We start from the raw sequence: 19,777 nt of genomic DNA, 5'->3' as shown, positions 1-19,777 counted from the left end.
AGGAAAAGAAGGATGAAACCATTGTAGAGATGAGGACAAGCAAAAATGGGAGCAGGACGATTATTGCTACAAGGGTCACATCTATAACTCTCGATCCAACACACTCTTTGACATGTACCATGAAAAGCCACCTTGAAAGACATTTGGGATGCTTTGCAGTACAGTTATCTTGTAGAAGATGCAACAAATAAGAAGTTCCTAGCAAGTAAGTTCTTCCGCTATACTATAGTTGACAGTAGGAAAGTAATAGAGCTATTTTAAGAGATCAAACAGATACTCAACCAATTTTCCTAGCATAACATGAAAATGTATGAGCATTGTTGTCTTAACCATAATAGATAAACTCCCTCCCACTTGGAAAGACCATAGGAAGAGCTCGAAACAAAGGAGGATGTCATGATTGCAGAAATAGAGGATGACATGCAAATTGAAGAAGAAGAAAGACCCGCAATGGTACTAATGCTTCGAAGGTTCTGGTTATAAAGGAACACAAAGACCCAAAAGACAAGCAAAACTCTAACAAGGGACCTTGAACTTTGACTCAACCAATAGACAAAAATATGAGCTAAAGAAGAAGGGGTCTTGCTATCAATATGGCAAGATGGGTCACCTCAAAAAAGAATGTCACTTTCTGAAGAAGAAATCCAAAAACAAGGACAATTAGAAGGAGAATCTTGTGGCAATCAAGGTTGTCAAAGCGTCCGCCTAGGTGGCCACCTTGGCCCATTCTGGGTCAAGGAAACCTGGTGTAGCCTAGGCAACGCCTTATCGCCTTGCTTGGTGTTGCTTTGGTTTTCGTTACCCTCTATTGCCTTGTCGCCTTGACAACCATGCTAGCAATGATTTCAGAAACCAATTTCCCTAGTCGATACTTCTTGGTGGGTTGATTCAGATGCAACAAGACAAGTCTATAATGATGAACTAAGCCAGAAGATGGAAAGCATTCTTTACATGGGAAATGCTTCTACTACTACTGTGAAGGGCAAAGGAAAAGTGCACCTAGAATTTACTTCTAGAGAAACCCTCACTCCAACTGATCTTTATCATGTGCCAGAACTTCAGAACAATCTTGTCTTAGCAAATCTTTAACATAAGTTTGGAATCAATTGTATTTGAGTCAAATAAGTTTATTCCGAAAAAGGGTGGATTCTTTGTGGGAAAAGGGCATTTGTATAAGGGAATGTTTAAACTGAATGTAGCTCCTATTTCTATGAATAAAATAAGTAGTCCTGCTTACATCATTGGCTTTTTTCTTTTGTGGCATAATCGATTAGAACATAATTTTCAGAAAATGGATGATATGGTTAAGCTAGAGTTGATTCCTGTTGATAATACTCCATATATCATATCAATTCCATAATTGATGGGGAAAAATCCTTACCTGGATTTGCTTTCCTAATATAAAGTATCTGCAGCGGAAGTAAATCTGGATCCACATTCTCGTTCCACCACCAAAGCTCTACCGGGGTGATTCCACAATCACTAGGAAAGGGAACAAGTTCCACAACCCAAATGCCGTGTGAAAATGATGGAAGAGTGATCTAAAGCAGGAACTCCTTTCCTATGTTTCTAGGAGAGAGAGGGAGAGAGAGATGTGAGCTGCCGTTTCTGGAAAACTTACGTAATGCAATCACTTACTTTCTCGTGCGGTGGTTACCAAAATATATAACCCTATTTTGTAACTGCCCTAATAGTGAGTTTCCAATATTGCCCTTGGGCATATAATTAATTTAATAATTATAAAATCCCAACATCTCCCATTTGCACAAGGGCAAGTGTTAATCTCTCTTTCACAGTGTGTCTCAGCCACAGATGTATATCCCAGATACATAGATCTCTTGTGTCCCAGACACACAAGTATATCCTAGATATACATATATATTGATCTCTTTGCTATGTATCCCAGATACATAGACCATCTATGTCCCAGACACTTACATCCACAAATCATACTAGCAAAATGGGTTGTGCGACCGGTGATATACCTGCACGCGTGAACCCCAAACTAAAAACATTCCCAGAAGGCCAGAATGGCACATCACTCAAAGAAACATATTAAATAAGCATTAGTATAACACAGTGTCTTAGGTTTATTCAAACTCACCAGACTAAAGGTATCTCGATCCCTCTGAGAGATCACCTTCTTGTCCTTAAAATGTTCACTACTGTAAGACATACAGTTGGCGCCAACAAACACTTTTTAGGGTGCTGTTGAATTAAACCTTTCCTTTCACCCCAAACCATCACTACACTTAGGATTGATTCCTTTCCTAGTAGTGCCCCTTTAAGGACGAATTTATCATGACCATAGGTAACACCCCAAAGTAGCCACATCAACCCTTCGTTTCATGATGTCGTCGAAAGTCACTAAGAACACTAACGGACCATAAAGTCCAAGACTCACACAATGAGAGGAGCAGGGATCCATCCTCTCATTTCCAATAATCGCTAAGCACACATAGTATGATATACGTGCTATGGTGGAGTATTCTATATACAATAGAACGTATGTCCATCTCAACACCATACAGGTCTTAGTCTAGTCGCAAGCTCTTGCACCTAACCCAAGTTTCTTTATTGTTGCCACCCTAGCGCCACATAAAGTACTTGCACTTGGCTCCTATAGGCAACATGAATAGTGGAAACATTCATGTCGATTCTCTTCACAATAAAGAAACTCATCTTGATTCCAAATCAAGGCGACATCATGATTATGAATTGACCTACACAAAGTCATTCACAATCCGTCTCATCTCTGCTCGCCTCCAAGGCGCCAAAGGCGAATGCTCGTGTGAGTGAGTCATTCTCTTGCCTATTGAAATATCTTGTTTTATGCTACAAGAACACAATCACACAGAAAGTGAATAAAATAAATGCTGGAATGAACTCATATTACTCAATAATAAGAAAGTTTCAGTAAAAAAGAAGGTCACAATCTACGCAAGCCCAAGGATTTTACATAAGAAATAAAAACATCCTTGGCTATAGGTTTGGTAAGAAGGTCAGCTACCATTTGACTAGTAGATATGTGCTTAAGTACAACTTTCTTCCTTGATATAATGTCTCTAACAAAGTGATATCTCAACTGTATATGTTTGGTCTTCCCATGATACTTGGGGTCCTTGACATAGCTAAGAGCTGCCATACTATCACAGTAGACAAGGGCAGCCTCTTTGGATGTCATCACAATTCCAATATGTCGAAGGAATCTTCTTAACCAAACAACCTCTTGAACCGCAACTGAGCATGCCACATACTCTGCTTCCATGGTCGAGAGGGATATATAGGTCTGCTTCTTGCTACACCACGAAATGGCCCCGCCATTCAGCAAGAAAGCATATCCAGAGGTTGATTTGCGCTCATCAATGTCTCTTGCCCAATCAACATCGTTATAGCCAACTAACCGCAAATTCGATCCTTGGTAACACAGCATGTAGTTACTCGTTCCTCTGAGATATCTCAATATCTTCTTAACTACTTTCCAGTGCTTTATGCCTGGATTTGATTGGTACCGACTAACCAAACCCAGTGCATAACAAATATCCGGCCTAGTACACATCATAGCGTACATAAGGCTACCCACTGCACTGGAATATGGAACTCTTTCCATCTTGGTTTTCTCCTCTGGAGTCTTAGGACCCATATCAAGGCTCAAATGCAAACCCTTCTCCACTGGAGTATCAATTGGTTTGCAGTTGTGCATCTCGAATCTTGTCAAGACATTGTCAATATAGGTCTCTTGAGATAAACCCAGTAATCTCTTTTGCCTATTTCTGACAATCTTGACACCAAGCACATAGCTTGCCTCACCCATGTCCTTCATATCAAATACAGAGGACAATCATTTCTTAATGGTTTCCAATAGCTCATTGCTATTGCTAGCCATAAGTATGTCATCTACGTACAATGTCAGAATGACATAATTACCATCAGATCTCTTGGTTTAAACACAATGGTCTTCCTCAAGCATGAAAAAACCATTTTCCATCATAGCTTGGTGGAAGCGCACATTCCACTGTCTAGATGCTTGCTTTAAGCCATATATGGACTTCTTAAGCTTGCACACTTTGCGCTCAAGTCCATTTGCTTCAAAGCCTTGAGGTGGATCCATATAGATCTCTTCCTCAAGTTCTCCATTAAGAAAAGCAGTTTTTACATCCATCTGATAAAGCTCCAAGTCCAACTGAGCAATAATGGCTAGTACGAGACGGATTGAGGCAAATCTAACCATAGGGGAAAAAGTTTCCTCATAATCAACGCCCTCTCGTTGGGTGTAGCCCTTAGCCACTAAACGAGCCTTGAATCTCTCAATAGATCCATCCGTCTTTCTCTTGATCTTAAGAACCCACTTGTTCCCAATTGCATTACGGCCCGGCGGCAAGTCAACCAAGTCCCAGACATGATTAACTTTCATGGACTCCAACTCTTCCTCTATTACTTTCAGCCATTCCTTTGAGCTTGACCCCGCAAAGCTTCTTGCATGCTCTTCAGTTCATGCTCATCGACTAAAGTCATTTCATAGTCGATCTCTTCAGGAGTTACCATGTAGGTTTCATCCTCTATGTCGAAACATCGACGAGGAACTAGCCCGCGCCCACTACGGCGCAAGTGCACGTCAGATTGCTCACCCTCTGAGGTAGCTATCGCATCTACACTCCCACTCCCACTAGGATCTTCTGGATGAACCCCAGGTTCATTATCCAGAATCTAAATCCCTGGAGTGACAAGACCATTATCTTGTATCTCAAAAAATTCCGATGATTCTTTGTTAACTCCTGAAAGAGATGGAAAATCATTCTCCAAGAATGTTGCATCCCTAGACTCAAGTTTCGTTCTCCTCTCACTCTCATCTAGTCCAATAAAGACGTGGCCCTTTGAGGGTTCAGAACATCTCACAAAGATACACTTTCTTCCTCTGGGTCCAAGCTTTCCATATTAGTGAGAAGTAGAGTGAACATATACTGCACATTCTCATGCGCGCAAGTAACTCAAATATGGCTTCCTTCTGGTCCAACACTCATATAGTGTGGAAGGAACCGATTTGGTTGGAACTCTGTTTAGGATATAGGCCACAGTTAACAAAGCATCTCCCCAATAAGAGATGGGTAGATTTACCTGCACCATCATGGATCTCACCATGTCTAGCAAGGTTCCATTCCTCCTCTCAGCAACCCCATTTTGCTGTGGAGTCCCTGAAATAGTAAGTTGCCTAAATATCCCCTTTTCATCACACAACCCTTTGAACATATCGAAGAGATACTCTCTACCTTTATCCATTCTAAGAGTTTTAATCCTTTTATCTAATTAATTATCAACTAAGCTCATGAATTTCTTAAAACATTCTAGAGCATCTGACTTATGAGAAATTAGATAAATATGACCATACCGTATATAGTCATCTATGAATGTGATGAAATAAGTCAGTCCTTTTCTAGTATGCACATTCATGGGTCCATACACATCTAAATGGATAAGTTCTAAAGGAAGAGAAGCTCTCAAAGCCTTTTTAAATGGTTTTTTAGTTGCTTTTCCTGCTAGACATGACTCACAGGTTGGCAAATCAGATAGTGAACCTTGGCCTAAAAGACCTTCTCTTGCCAACCTGTTCATCCTATCTAAACCCAATATGTCCTAGTCTAGCATGCCACAAATTAGAATCAATACACACAGTATTTTGGCAAACAAAAGCATTACTAGGATTAGATAAATTATCAATTGTATCCAATACCATTATGAAGAAAACCATAATCATAAACTGTATCACCTAGATACAGAACCAATGAATTGTTTTCAAATACAACTTTAAAACCATGTCTCATAAACCACTCTTGATTCTGTTCCCACCTCTGTTACTTTGCCTGGACCGCTAAAGTTGAGCTCTCTCCCTTTTGTGCTTAAAGCCTACACTCTTACTAGTGCTAGCTTCAGCGAGCAAGTAATTCATTTAAGGGGCATCGGCCAACATCCGATCCTCCTCTAGCTCAAGGTGCTTGGTTGATCAAAAGTATTGACATCATCAGCATGAGGTCAAGAAGATCTTCATATGCTCCCAAGTCTTCAAGAGTGACCTGATGACTGCGGAGACTTGCTCCGCATCAGTCTTTTGGCTCCCACATGCGCTCAACTCACTAATCATGTTAGACATGATGTTATATGCTGCCACATGGTGTCACCCTGGCGCATTTTATAACCATCAAAGGTGAGTCCGAGCTGGCGGCCTCTTGTGGTGGAAGTCCCTTCGTACTGGAACTTCAAAGCCTCCCACAAAGACTTTGCAGTCCTATGCTTCTCAAACCGAAGCATCAAGTCATCTCTCATGGAGCTCAGGATTGTAATCCTGGCTACCCGGTCTTTCCTCTTCCAAGCATTATATAACTCAAGGTCCCTGCGATATTGTGCAGGTGGTACCTTCCTCGGTGGGGACATGGTCTAATTTATGGTTTCCAGCATGTTCTGCTCTTCTAGGAGATACTACACCTTTTGGTGCCAGAGGTCATAATTCCTCTCATTCAATTTATCTCCTTTCGCGAAGTCTGCAACAATGCTCTTGGTAGCAGCCATTTATTCTAGAGACATTATATACTAGGATGAGTTCAACTATTCTAGCATAAAACACAACTCAAGCAACAACAAATCACACTAGCATAGTCAACCTATGGGATAAGCATTTAAACCAAAAGAGATGCTAAAAAACATTCAATCAAATTCTCATGCAAACCCACATAGACTTATACACTAGTTTCATTATGTGCAAAAACATGATTAATAGACCCATAATAAAAAACAGTTTTAATAAAATAAAACATGCAATCATGTTAACGCTATAAGATGGTTCACACAGAACACTTCTACCTCATTAGCTCCCACTAGGCCCCATTAGGCCCTCAATGCCCAAACATCACATAGATTATCGAGCCATTGATGTCCAGTAAATAGGAACACATTCAGAACTGGACAATCTCTTAGACGGATTCTAAGATGGATCGCCGTCTGACAATCCGTTTGAGACGGATTCTGAGACAGCTCTCCGTCTGCCCAGACGAACTGTTGTCTGGCTTTCTGTGACCAGAGGGAAATTCCGTCTGGGTCACTGTGATCAGACAGATCATCAGACGGACGTCCGTCTAGTCCACAATGACCAAAAAGGGGGTTTTTTTCAATTTTTCTTGAACGAATTTTTTTTTCAAAAAAACGGAAAATCACGTTTTTTTCTCCAAAAAAATCATCCAAAAACACATGAAAAAAATCCAATAATAAATATTAAACAAAAATAATTATCATTGATTATGAATTCATGCAAAAGTTCATAACGGAAATTCATAAGGGTTTCTAAAAATCCTCCCACTTGGATCCAAACCAAAACATAAGGGTTTCTAAAAATCCTATCAATTTCCCATGGGTTTCCTATTAAACCTCGGATTCTCTATGGGTTTCTATAAACCCTTGATCCTCCCATTGGACCCATACAATGAAAATAAACAATGGGGAGGAACCGAGAATCGTGGGAACCAATATTCTGATGCCAATGTAGGTAATACTCCATATATAATATCAATTCCATAATTGATGGGGAAAGATCCTTACCTGAATTCGCTTTCCTAATATAAAGTATCTGCAGCGAAGTAAATCTGGATCCACATTCTCGTTCCACCACCAAAGCTCTACCGGGGTGATTCCACAATCACTAGGAAAGGGAACAAGTTCCACAACCCAAATGCCGCGTGGAAAGGATGGAAGAGTGATCTAAAGCAGGAACTCCTTTCCTTGCGTTTCTAGGAGAGAGGGAGAGAGAGAGATGTGAGCCGCCGTTTCTGAAAAACTTACGTAATGCAATCACTTACTTTCTCGTGTGGTGGTTACCAATATATAACCCTACTTTGTAATCGCCCTAATAGTGAGTTTCCAATATTGCACTTGGGCATATAATTAATTTAATAATTATAAAATCCCAACAATTCCTAATGTTAACCATGCTATATATAAATGTAAAATATGCAAGTTGACTAAAACAACCACGAAGCCCTTTCCCAAGGTGGATAGGGTTTATAATATTTTGGATTTGGTGCATAGTGATGTTTGTGATCTTTATAATACTACTAAAGGAGGAAAGAAATATTATGTAACTTTCATTGGTGAAATTTTGAAGAATTTTAAAATATTCAAAAGTGAATCAGAAATTTTATTTAAGACAACTATTAAATGTTTGAAAAGTGATATGGGTGGCAAATACTTTGACCCTAAAATCTCGAAAAATGTTGACTTAATTTTTCAGGTTATCGCACTACAGCAAAATGACGTGGCAAAAAGAAAAAATAGGGCCTTTATGGAAATGGTGAATACCATGATGTTCTTGTTTAAGTAGTGGCTTTTAGGGTGAAGTGTTGTGACAGCTTGCCATATTTTAAATAGAGTCCCTTCCAAACAAAGCTCTAAGACCCCATATCAACTTTGGGAGAAACGGAAACCAAATCTAGCATACTTTAAGGTCTGGGGATGTAGAGCCATTATGAAAATTTCAAAACCTAAAAGGAAGAAACTAAGTAAAAGAGGTATTGAGTACCTGTGTGCATCTTCGTAGGATATGCTCTTCAAATAGGTTCATGGTTGTTAATCTAATGACTCAATAAAGTTAAACACAATTATTAAGTCAAGAGATGCCATTTTTATGAAACAATGTTTACTTCCATTCATAGGACCAGAGTTTCCATAGCTGTGAGAGCCATAAATGAAGAGACTCAAACATCTAATGTAGAACCTAGAAAGAGCGAAAGGAGAAGGAGTGAAAGACCTTTGGCCAAGATTTTATTATGTACCTAGTTGAAGGTGGCAGAGAAAACTAAAGTAATCAAACTTTACTTGCTTTGAATGTGGAGACAAATCCTAAAACATATGAGGATGTTATGAAGTCTTGGGATGTTACCTTCTCAAAAGAGGCCATCAATGACGAAATGGATTCCATCATGGGAAACACTACGTAGATCGGTTTATATACCCCTTGGCTCCAAAACCATATAGTGTAAATGAATTTTCGAAAGACAATTAAATGCTGATGGAACCATTGATAAGTTTAAGGCAAGGTTAACGGCAAAAGGTTTCATATAAAAGGAAGGAATAAAATATTTTGATACTTATACTCTAGTGGCTAGAATTACTACCATTGGAGTGTTGAATGCATTGGCTTTCATATATAAGTTTGTCATTCCCCAAATGGATGTTAAAATAACATTTTTGAATGGTGAATTAGATGACAAAATTTATATACAACAACCTAAAGGATTTGTCATGAAAGGACAAGAGCATAAAGTTTACAAGTCGGTGAAGTCACTATATGGATTTAAACAAGCACCAAAACAATGGAATGAGAAGTTTGATAAAGTACTTCTGTCATATGGTATTAAGATACATGAGTCAGATGAGTGTGTGTACAATAAGTTGCCTGAAGGAAAGGGAGTGACTATACGTTTGCATGTTGATACATGCTTATATTTGGAAATTACTAAAAAGTATTTGTCTAATAGTTTTAACATGGAAGACAATTGAAACTGATACCATTTTGGGCATTAGAATAGCTAGAAGTGGGGACACTTTAGTGTTAGCACAATCTCATTATATTAAGAAAGTGGTAAAGAAATTTACCATTCAGATTCTTCACCTGTGAGTATACCTTTTGAGTCTAGCATCAACTTAGTACTGAATGATGGAAGAGCAGTGTCACAAATAGAGTATGCAAGTGCTATTGGTTCTCATGTATGCCATCACATGTACAAGACCAGACATAGTATTTATTGTTGGCAAACTTAGTAGGTATACAAGTAACCCAAGTAATTTACCCTGGAAAGCAGTTCTTTTGGTATAATATCTTAAAGAAACAATAACTTGTGGCATTAGTTATATTGGTCATCCTACTACTGTGGAAGGCTTCACAGATGCTAGTTGGATAAAAGGGAGCGAACACCACTCATCCACAAGTGGTTGGATATTCACTCTTGGTGGGGGTGCATTATCTTGAGGCTCTAAGAAATAAACTTGTACTACTGATTTCAGTATGGCAACAAAGTTCGTAGCATTGGCTTTTGGTGGTAAAGAAGCTGAATGGCTAAAGAATTTCTTAATAGAAATTCCAATATGACCACAAATCATGTCACCAACACCGCTACATTGAGAAAGTGAAGCAACATTGGCTAGAGCATATAGCCAAATCTATAATGGGAAGTCTAGACATATCGGCCTAAAACAATTATGTGAGATAGTTGATTACTAATGGAGTGATTACCATTGAATTTGTAAGATCAAACCAAAATTTAGCAGATTAATTAACAAAAGGTCTTAGAAGGAATTGGGCAAAAACAAATACTGCAAGAGGGATAGGTGCTCAACATAGTTATTAATGCGTCGCTTAAGCGTCCAAGCGGTCCCTACCTAGTCAAAGCGACCATCGCTTTTATTCAAGTCAATAAAGCAATCGCTTTATTACTTAAAGCGTCGCTTAAGCGTCTGAGCAGGTACTTTGGACACTTCGGTCACCCAGCCACTACTTTATTGGTGCTATTTTTTCAATCTTTTCTTTCTTTCTTTTTTTTTTTTTTTTTTGGTGCAATTTTTTCTGTTTTCTTCTTTGAGATTCTGAAATAATACTTCTATGGTAAACCAATATCACATCTCTTTGATTCTAAATTAGCATTTCCTTCTCTGGGATTCTAATATTGGGTTTTTTTTAATGTTACTTTTTTCCTGGTTATCAACTGGAAGTGAATAATGCCTAAGTTATTTATTTAGTAGGTGTCTAAGTTACTTTTTGTCTCCCAGTAGGGTTGTTTAGTTGTTTTGATAATTTGGTTGATAAACTTTGAAGTTTGATGTGTGACTTTGATTATAAACCGATTCAGGTAGTGTAACCCTCTTGCACAAAGTGGTGCTAGGAATTTCGTCATTGATGGATTCCATGATGGAAAGTGTAACACTCAATGTTTTGATGGCCTCTTTTGAGAAGGCAACATCCCATGATTGTAACCTCTTTTGAGAAGGCAACATTAACGAAATTCATCAATGACGAAATGGATTCCATCTAGGAAATTGTTCACTGTAACCCTCTTGCACAAAGTGGTGGAGGCAAATAAATTCCTAAGGAAAGCGATGTAGTAAGTCTATAACATGCCTAAATGTGCCAACATTCTTTACCAAAAAAAAAAATGTGCCAACATTCAAAATCTGCAGTGTTATTTTGCATTTTCTTTTCCAACACACTTTTACACACCATTAGTGACCATTTACACTTTTAACCGTTTAAATTCAAATAAATTGTTAAATATATAACCATATTACCCCTAGATGGGTAAAACAACCATAATACCCATTAAGTTGTATTTTCAAAGACGAACAACAACCAATATCTACTCCTTATGACCTGACCTTACTAACAAAACTGCTGAGACCAGGCTATGGCTCTTTGGAGAAATTGAACAGATGATCCGACGTGTCTAAGTTGGAAAACAACCAAGGGATTCCCTTCGTTTAAGTGATGGAGGAAGTTTGTAGCCAAATGAAATAGTGGTCGCAATGAGGGTGATGTGAATAGGGTTAACCCCCAGGCCAAACCCTAAAGTGGGCCCCTCAAGGGCTGGCCAATCCTTTAGGAGGGGTATTTTGGTCACTTTAGCACTAATTAAGCTGCCGGTTTGTTTCTCAGAATTTTATTTTTAATTTGTTGAAAAGTTTTAGTTAGTTAAGAAGTCCAGTTTAAGTTGAGTAAGAGTCCTTGAATCCTTAGTTCCTCTTAATTCCAACACATGTCAATTAGAGTTTTCATTAAATAGAATTTAGCATGTCAATTAGAGTTCTAAGTTACTAAGAATTTTAATTCAACGTGTCAATTAGGGTCAATTAGATCTTTTATTTTTTTATTTCAGCGGTTGTGATTAAAGTGGTGGGATCCTAATCTATAAAGGAATCCCACTTAAGAGTCAAGGTCTTTTAGTACACTATAAAAACCCTATTCTTTTTTCGTATTCCTTAAATCTTATTATCGAATAAGAATGAGTTTGGAGGACCATGGTTCCTGTTTGAGGGGGCCATGGCAGATTTTTGAGTCCAGCTTTCTTCTTCAAGATCAGCAACTCTGTCTAGCACTCTTCTTCATCAATTCTAGCAGGTGTTCCAAGGGTTTTTTTCCAAGTAAGTTTCAGCAATCCCAGCCCCTTCCCACTTCCCCTCTCCCATTGAAGGTCCCCAACCCCTTCCCCTTCAATTGTAGCCCCTCCCTAACCCTCCCCCATCTCCCCTAAGCCCCCCCCCCCCCAAGTCCTTCCCCGCCCTTCCCCTTTTCTGCACAGGTATTCCCACCACCTCCCCCTGCTGCCACAGCTTGACAGCAAGCATCCCAGGCCCCCACAACAATCCTGGCCCTTCCCCAACCCACTATGACCCCTCTAGGCCTCTCCCCCACCTCTATCAACCCTACGATACCCTCCCTCCCTCCCTATACCTCTCAGCCCCCCTCTCTCCGCCAACCCACATTTAGATCATCATCTTTGTTATCCATCCCCCATTGTTTGCTACATCCCATAAGGATTGTCAAAACCCTAATTTTACCTATCTTCCCAATTATCCCAACCCATATAGATTTTGTTAAAAACCTAACCACCCCTAGGATCTCAAATTTGTTTCTTATATTTTCCCTCCAATTCCCATCTATTTCAGAGCAACCCCTAGATTTCCATAATATTGTTGGATTATTTGCTGGAAGATTCTCAGTGAACCCTAAATTTTAGGGCATCTTTCCAAGAAGCGCTAACCCTAAAATCAGGTTCACATCACAGGGTTTTGGAGGCCGCGGTGGTGGTGCATCTGAGAGGTGAGGACCAGAATTGAAATGGAGAACTTACCACAAATCACAGAAACTAGCTATCATTGTCAGTAGGAGAAGCAAGATCAGTGATATCATACCAAATCAACAGCAGAGATAAACAATTCAGAAGACTTAATCTTACCACGGAACAGGGGAACCGCACTTACATCACATCTGAAAGGTGAGGGTCAGAAATTTGTGGAGGGGATCCTTCTTTTTCCCAATTCATTATTACCATTTTGCAGGATTATTACCCCAAATGGAAACAGTGACCAAATCCATAATGCACCAAAGGCAGAGATTCAGCAGCCTTTGTTCCAATAGTGGGATTGATAACACTGATAGGGGCACCAACAATGACTGGTCAGGAGGAGAAGAAGAGACTGGTCTGGAGTATATTATTTGCTTTTGGTGTGGCAGAAGGGGCGGATGGTGGGGTTGCAGGAGGAGGAAGAAAAAGCAAGAATAAAGGATAAGAAGCAAAAGGGAGTTGGGGTGTAGAAGAAGAATGGAGGAGAGGATAAGGCTATTACCTAGATCAGTAGGAGTAGAAGAAGTGACCGAAGCAGCAGCAGGAGCAGGTGATTGCCAGTGTCTATGCACTAGAGCAGCTGGACAGGCTAGAGGTGGAGGTTCACGGTAGGTGGTTGCTGGTGATGGAGTTGGAGGAAGGGGGTTGCATGTGGAATGGAGGAAGAAGGAAGAGTGCAGGGTGAACTGGGTTTAGTGTAGATTAGTAATTTCATGTTAGATTTTTATATGAATTTATCAAGTGAAGGCAAAAAGGTAAATTCACTTTCATGGTTAAGAGATAGCTAACAGTGTGAATGGTGGAGGCAGAATTTGTAAGATTTTGGTTTTTTCTTCTTTCTTTCTTTTTTTTTTTTTTTTTTTTTTTTTTGGGGGGGGGTTTCCTTTGGAATCAGAGGGGCTGCACGTAAAAAGTTTATGTCTTTTTGATACTCTCCATCATAACCCAAACCCCAACCCGCTCTTCTGCCCTATTCAAATTAATCAACCCTTTCCCATCAAAACCTGCAAATCTGCAGTCCACCCATGATCCAGGGCCCAATACCTACACCAAATGGAAGGCCAAGGTGCAAGACAAACCCTATTCTTGACCAGTACTTCAAGTCATTATTGTTCTACCTACTTAGTTTAATATTTCTCAGTGTCTATAATATCAGTGGCAGTTTGCCAATTCTGCCTAAGTTCGAGTCAGGATCAACAAGTTCATTTGGTCATGAACAACAACAAAAACAAGCATGGTCCCAACTAAATGGGATCGGCTACATGGATTCTTGCCTTATAATCAGCTTTGTTTAAGGCCATGCTAGATACAAGGCCTAAGCTATGTATAACCTCTCTCGTTTGATTATGATTATTAGCTTAAAAGTCAAGTGTTTTATTTCAAATAAAGCACATAATTTGAGGCTCTACAGGTCTAAATATTAAACCTAGTTAGTTTTTGTTCTATTCCTAGTTTTAAGTCTGACTCAAGTCCTAATTTCCATAGGACTCTGTTTTAAGGATTTTGTCTCAGCCTTGTGCTCTTTATGAACTCTTTACTATTCTTAGTGAGATTAGTGTTGTCAACTCTTGGTTATGGAACTCCAAGTGTTTGATGAAAGGTTCTTTCTGAATTCATGGAAAATCCTTGTTTTTGTTGCGGATTCCAAGCTGCACCAGTTGACTCTATCTTCCCCCCAGTTCAAAAACAGCTCCTACATCCAAGTATTTGGTACCATCGTAAACCCTTCCCTTCCCTCTCACCTTTTTTTCCTTGAATTTCAGACTTGCTAAGACTTAGACTATATCCTCTAACTTTGCCATCCAATCCCAACCAAACTTGGTGTATTATAGCCAGATACCATCACACCTACATTCCTCCCAAATTCAGCCTATTCTGCCCAGCCAAACCCTAGAATTTCAATTTCCAGTATCTCAGGATTCAACAATGGGAATCCAACCAAACTTGGTGAGCATCTTCTAAGCATTAGAACCTATGTTTCATCCTAGTTGCATCCATGGTACATTATGTCGGCGACATTTCACCGAAATGTTGCGAAATATCGTCATGTCACTCATGGGCGACACAAAACCAAGCACTGAAACGATGGATACCAAAAGTCACAGTAAAATCGCCGAAAAATCATCTATTTAATGCCGAACCAGCAAAAATTGAAAATTTTTCTGCTGGCGGTATGAATTCAGCCACTGCTGGTGCTGTTGGATGCCGGAACTGAGTGTTTCTGCTGGAGGTATGAGTTTCCATTGGTCTCCGACAAGTCGCCGCTGCAGAGAAGAAGCTTGGGGAAGAGATCTGAATCACTTGAGATGATGACGATGATGTTGTCATCGATGTCAACGAGGGCAATGACGGCAGTCAAAGTCCTTCACTCCTCCGACTCCAACAACAGAAATGCCGCTGCAACTCAGATTTTTCTTTCTCTGTCTCTCTATGCCCTCTAATCTCTCTCCTGCTCTTAGGCTCTCTGGCCTCTGCACCGTCTCTCTCCCACAGTCCCACGGTCAAAGACTCAAGAGTCCTTTCCCGACGACGGAAACGCCTTTGTTGCATGCGAGGTCACGCTCCGCTCAAGAAGAAAAGTGAGGTCACGTGCTGCTCAAGAGTTGCAGCTCTAGTCTCTCTCTCCCATTCTCTGGCCTCTGCACCGACTCTCTCCCACAGTGTCGACTCCCGACTCCCACCCCATTTAGATGTCGGCAAAATGTCACCGACATTTTGGGGTTTCAGTGGTGTCAACAGCCACCGACACTCCTTATGTTGGCAACATTTCGAACCTTGGTTGCATCCCAAACTGAGAATTCAAACCCCTCATAAACCTCTCAAGATCTTCACTAGACCCGTACATGATCCCCTAAAGTCCCTTCCCCATTTGATAATCATGAACCCTAAACAGCCCTTCCTACTTTCACACCCAAACCCCTAGTTGGTTCTGAATTTTAATATAATCTTAGCAGATTTGACCAATAGATGGACTCTATAATCCAAGACTACACTAAGTTGCATGACCAGCATGATCAAAGACTACCCATCCCATGGCCTCATGTTGAAGTAACCCCCAAACGATACATGGAATTAGTGCTATGAAAACTTTTAGCTACAAAAAGGATGTCAAGAAACCAAGAATATCTAACAAATAAGACATCAACACAAGAAAAAGACATACCTTATTTGCCTTTTCCCTCAAAGAAGCTTGCGGAGATTCAGAACAACCAACCACAGAATCTTTGTTTTCACTAAAATAGATAGCTATATCTGAAAAATTAGCTTCATCTTTTTTCCTCAAAACTGAGTCAAGGACGCAGACAGCCTTCATACGGACCTGACAAACAAAATAAATCCAGATAACCTAAAGGCAAAATAATCTTTAAAAACCATAATGTATTCCCTTCTATTCCAACAGTGACAAAAGTAACAGTAAGAGAGCCAAAGAAAATTTGATGAAATAAAGTAGTTGCTTTGCGACTTCAGAAGACACCTGCCACACAGGAGATCGAAGCTTTGACTCAAGAACATGACTCATAGACATTGCATCCAACTTTGAGGCCTCCACAAGAAAAGCATGTATGGCATCACGAGTTGGTTGGAGGCGCACACCACCAGAGGTGACAATGGTCTCCAGTAGCCTTTCCTCACGAGTCTTGCTCCCGGAATAACTTGAACCAGAACTGTGAGTTACTTCCTTCACATTTCCTCTAGAATCCTGACCCCATGATCCACCACTTAGATTTTTGGAGATTCCAGAAGAAGCCCCAGTGTCAATTTGTTCAAACCTCTTGTATTTATCTGGATCATCACGTTCTGTTGTCAGTGACCTGCGTAGATTTGGGCTCCTATAACTCCCATTATCATTCTTATTTAGTGAATGCGCTGCAGTTATGCTACTCAGTCCCTGTTTGATGGAAGCACTTCCAAGACCAACAACCTCACTAAGAAACGATTTCTTATCTTCTGATGGCATCTCAAAGTTTGTATTCCCAAATCCTTGTATTCGCATATTAAGATCTTCTGCTGGCCCCGGTTTGCTCTCCTCTTCGGCAAAAATAGCTGATATTGTCTCATGAGCTGCATCACGGACAGCCTTATTAAGCGCATCTCCCTTCAATGGATCCAACTGGCCCTTGTAATGAAACAAGTGGCGAACTGCCACTGAATGGCGTTGCATTTCCATCCTGAACTCCACACCAGATTTTCCCACTGCATACTTGATCAACCTCAGAGCCTACAACAATACCAAGACAATAGGTATCAGGATAGGCTGTAATACAGGCCGCTCAGCCTAGTAGAAATAGTGATATCTCTCAAAATTGTAAGCTCCTTTTCCAAGTTTCCGATTATCAATTTCCCCGAATGGCATAAACTTTAGGTTTCATAATCTTGTTTCCGGCCCTCAAAACTAAAACGATTCGTACGTTACACTGTCAAAAGTTCAACTTAGTGTTACAGCTAGCATCTGCTATTTAGTTTCAATCGTTGAGATTTCCGGTGAAAGCAAAAAGTTGGAAAATACAACAGTTGACCCAAAAAACATAAAATAAAAAGCACAAGAGGAACTGAGAGTGGAAATGGCTGCAGTACCTTCTGTTTAACAATTGGACTCTTGTGCTCCAGCCGTTTCAAGATAAATTCACAAATTTCTTTAACGATGCTGACATGCGAAGATCGGAGCAATTGACAAATTTCTTCTAACTTATATACAGGAGCGACCTTATCTTCATCGGAGGTTGCAGCATCAATCATGCGAGATCTCCAGTATGATTCGACAGCTCTTCTGCTCGAATCCATGGTCGTTAAAACCAAAATTTCCCAATTCTTCCGATCTGAACTCTAGTCACAGATAATCACTGACCATTTAATCAACTAAGCTACAGCATAGGATCAACAACAGAAAAAAATGAGATCCTCTGAGTAATAATATGAAAAGCCCACGCTATTCTCCCACTGAACCACGAATTAATCAAATCATGCGGAGTTGACGCCCTGAATCAGCTAACACCCCTAGAATTCTCCCAACAAACACATCAATTGCTGGATTTCGAAGTCCTATTGAGCCTACAAATGAACAGACACCCCAATTTTTCGTTCTTGGAGTTTTAGGGTTCGATCGTGAAGGAATTAGAACAAGAATGGAAATGTAAGAGGATGAGAAACCATACGTTGTTTTTCGTAGAGGGGGAAGACGAAGGAAGACCTCAAAAAGCAGACAGCTCTTCCTGCGCCTTTCTCCCATGGTACACGGGACGAAAAATCGCCTCGCCCTCGAGATTTCGACCGTTTGCAATATATCGCCGAGAAATTCGCGATATATCACCGATTTCTCCTAATGATAAATAGAGAATTCGAATTCTGGCGATAAATAGGGAATTCGGGTGAATTTCACGCGAATTTCCAACTTGAATTTTTTTGAATTTCTCTCTCCTCTCACTTCTCTAGAACTTCTGTCTCATTTTTTGCACTTTTCATCATATTTTTGTCCGATTTTCGACATCTACGAGTACATCTTACTTCATTATTGTTGGATATCACGTTGTTTCTGTCGATCGGGGTTTCTCACAGATCTGGGAGTTTTTTCATCAAACAGGTAATCATTTTTTTCCAAGTAATTTTTGACAAAATGCATGCTATAATGATGTTAGATGATTATGAAATTAATATATTTTGAATACCATTAGCCGATATACATCTCACGGAGTCGGAATTTTTTTTTAGCAAAATAATTTTTGTGAGTAAAAATTATATTTGATTATCTTGTATGATTACTTTTTAAGTGATATAAGTGTTGTAAGATGATAGAAAAAACATTGTGGAACTCCATGAGCCAATCTACGAACTCACGGAGTCGAAATATTTTTTGACCCAATAAACAATTATTTTATTTTTCAAAAATTATGAAAATATCAATAATTATGAAAAATGAAAAAAAAATTGGGAAAATTTGTTTTGAAAATTATGGAATAATTATGTAAGTATTTTTCAACTGTTGGCTGTGTTGCCCATGTGGCTTCATCGCCGGTTTTGATATGGGCAGCCTATTTTTTTTGCCGAGAAAATTTGTAAAAAATTCATTTTGTATACTTATAGTTAGTATTTAATACTTAATAGTTATATACTTATACAGTTTTGCACTTATGCTTAGGTATATCAGTACATGTTTACATATTTACATCATACATGCAATATTCATAATTTCATATATGATTGTGTATTTATGTATAAAAAATTATTTTGATTTTGTTATTTGTTAAGTGACTTATGCAGTTATGCCATCATTTTGAATGCCACAATCATCATGTTTGCTAATGGGAGTCAGAGGGGAGCTGGGCCTTACCAGGGTGGACGGGGATAGTCACAGGGATAGGGACAGCCTGAGAGATCAGCAGTAGGAGAGAGGACTGACCCAGCATGGCAATACTGTGTGGCTATTGATAAAGACAAAAATAAAATAGAGTATAATTTTTGTGGGAAGAGAATATACTCAGGCGGCATTAGTAGGTTCAAGGGTCACATCACTGGAAGTTCAAAGGATATGACTACATGCACAGAGGCCCATCTAGATGTAGTGAAGGCACTTAGGGATTTACAAAAACAGAAGGGGAAGAAGAAAGATGATCGGAGGAGAGTCAACAGAGCACTAGATGATGCAATGTAGGGACCATCATCATATGGATTAGATGATTCAGATAATGATAGGGATGTTGATCCTATTGATGTGGATAGATATCAAGAGGAGAGAGATGCGGCTAGCCATGGGAGAGAGTAGACGATTACACCATCAAGAGCAAGGATATGGCCGAGCTAGAGCTTTAGGAGCTGGTCCCTTTAGCCTATAAGGGCTAGACCTTTTGATTCTGGGGGGAGGGGTGGTGTATCTGGCATGTTTGGCAGATCATAGAGTCAGCGGGCCC

General features: G+C 39.7%; 1 protein-coding gene across 1 annotated transcript in view; it reads right to left on the bottom strand.

The window, feature by feature from the left end:
• LOC149011271 (protein MODIFIED TRANSPORT TO THE VACUOLE 1-like) overlaps window positions 1-18,114 on the bottom strand; it is a 30,636-nt gene extending 12,522 nt beyond the window's left edge. The window contains exons 1-3 of the mRNA XM_089162200.1: window positions 17,451-18,114; window positions 16,351-17,094; window positions 16,039-16,194 (exon numbers count right to left, since the gene is read on the bottom strand). Coding sequence (XP_089018326.1) covers window positions 16,039-16,194; window positions 16,351-17,094; window positions 17,451-17,657 — 1,107 coding nt within the window. The 5' untranslated portion in view covers window positions 17,658-18,114. The remainder of the gene's footprint in view (window positions 1-16,038; window positions 16,195-16,350; window positions 17,095-17,450) is intronic.
• Between the last annotated feature and the right edge of the window lie 1,663 nt (window positions 18,115-19,777).

Source organism: Hakea prostrata, chromosome 7 (genome assembly GCF_041222555.1).
Source record: "Hakea prostrata isolate BN-2017 chromosome 7, UWA_Hpros_2, whole genome shotgun sequence".
Classification (NCBI taxonomy): Eukaryota; Viridiplantae; Streptophyta; class Magnoliopsida; order Proteales; family Proteaceae; genus Hakea; species Hakea prostrata.
The sequence above is the reverse complement of the archived record's forward strand: the minus strand, read 5'-3'. Positions and strand labels throughout refer to the sequence as shown.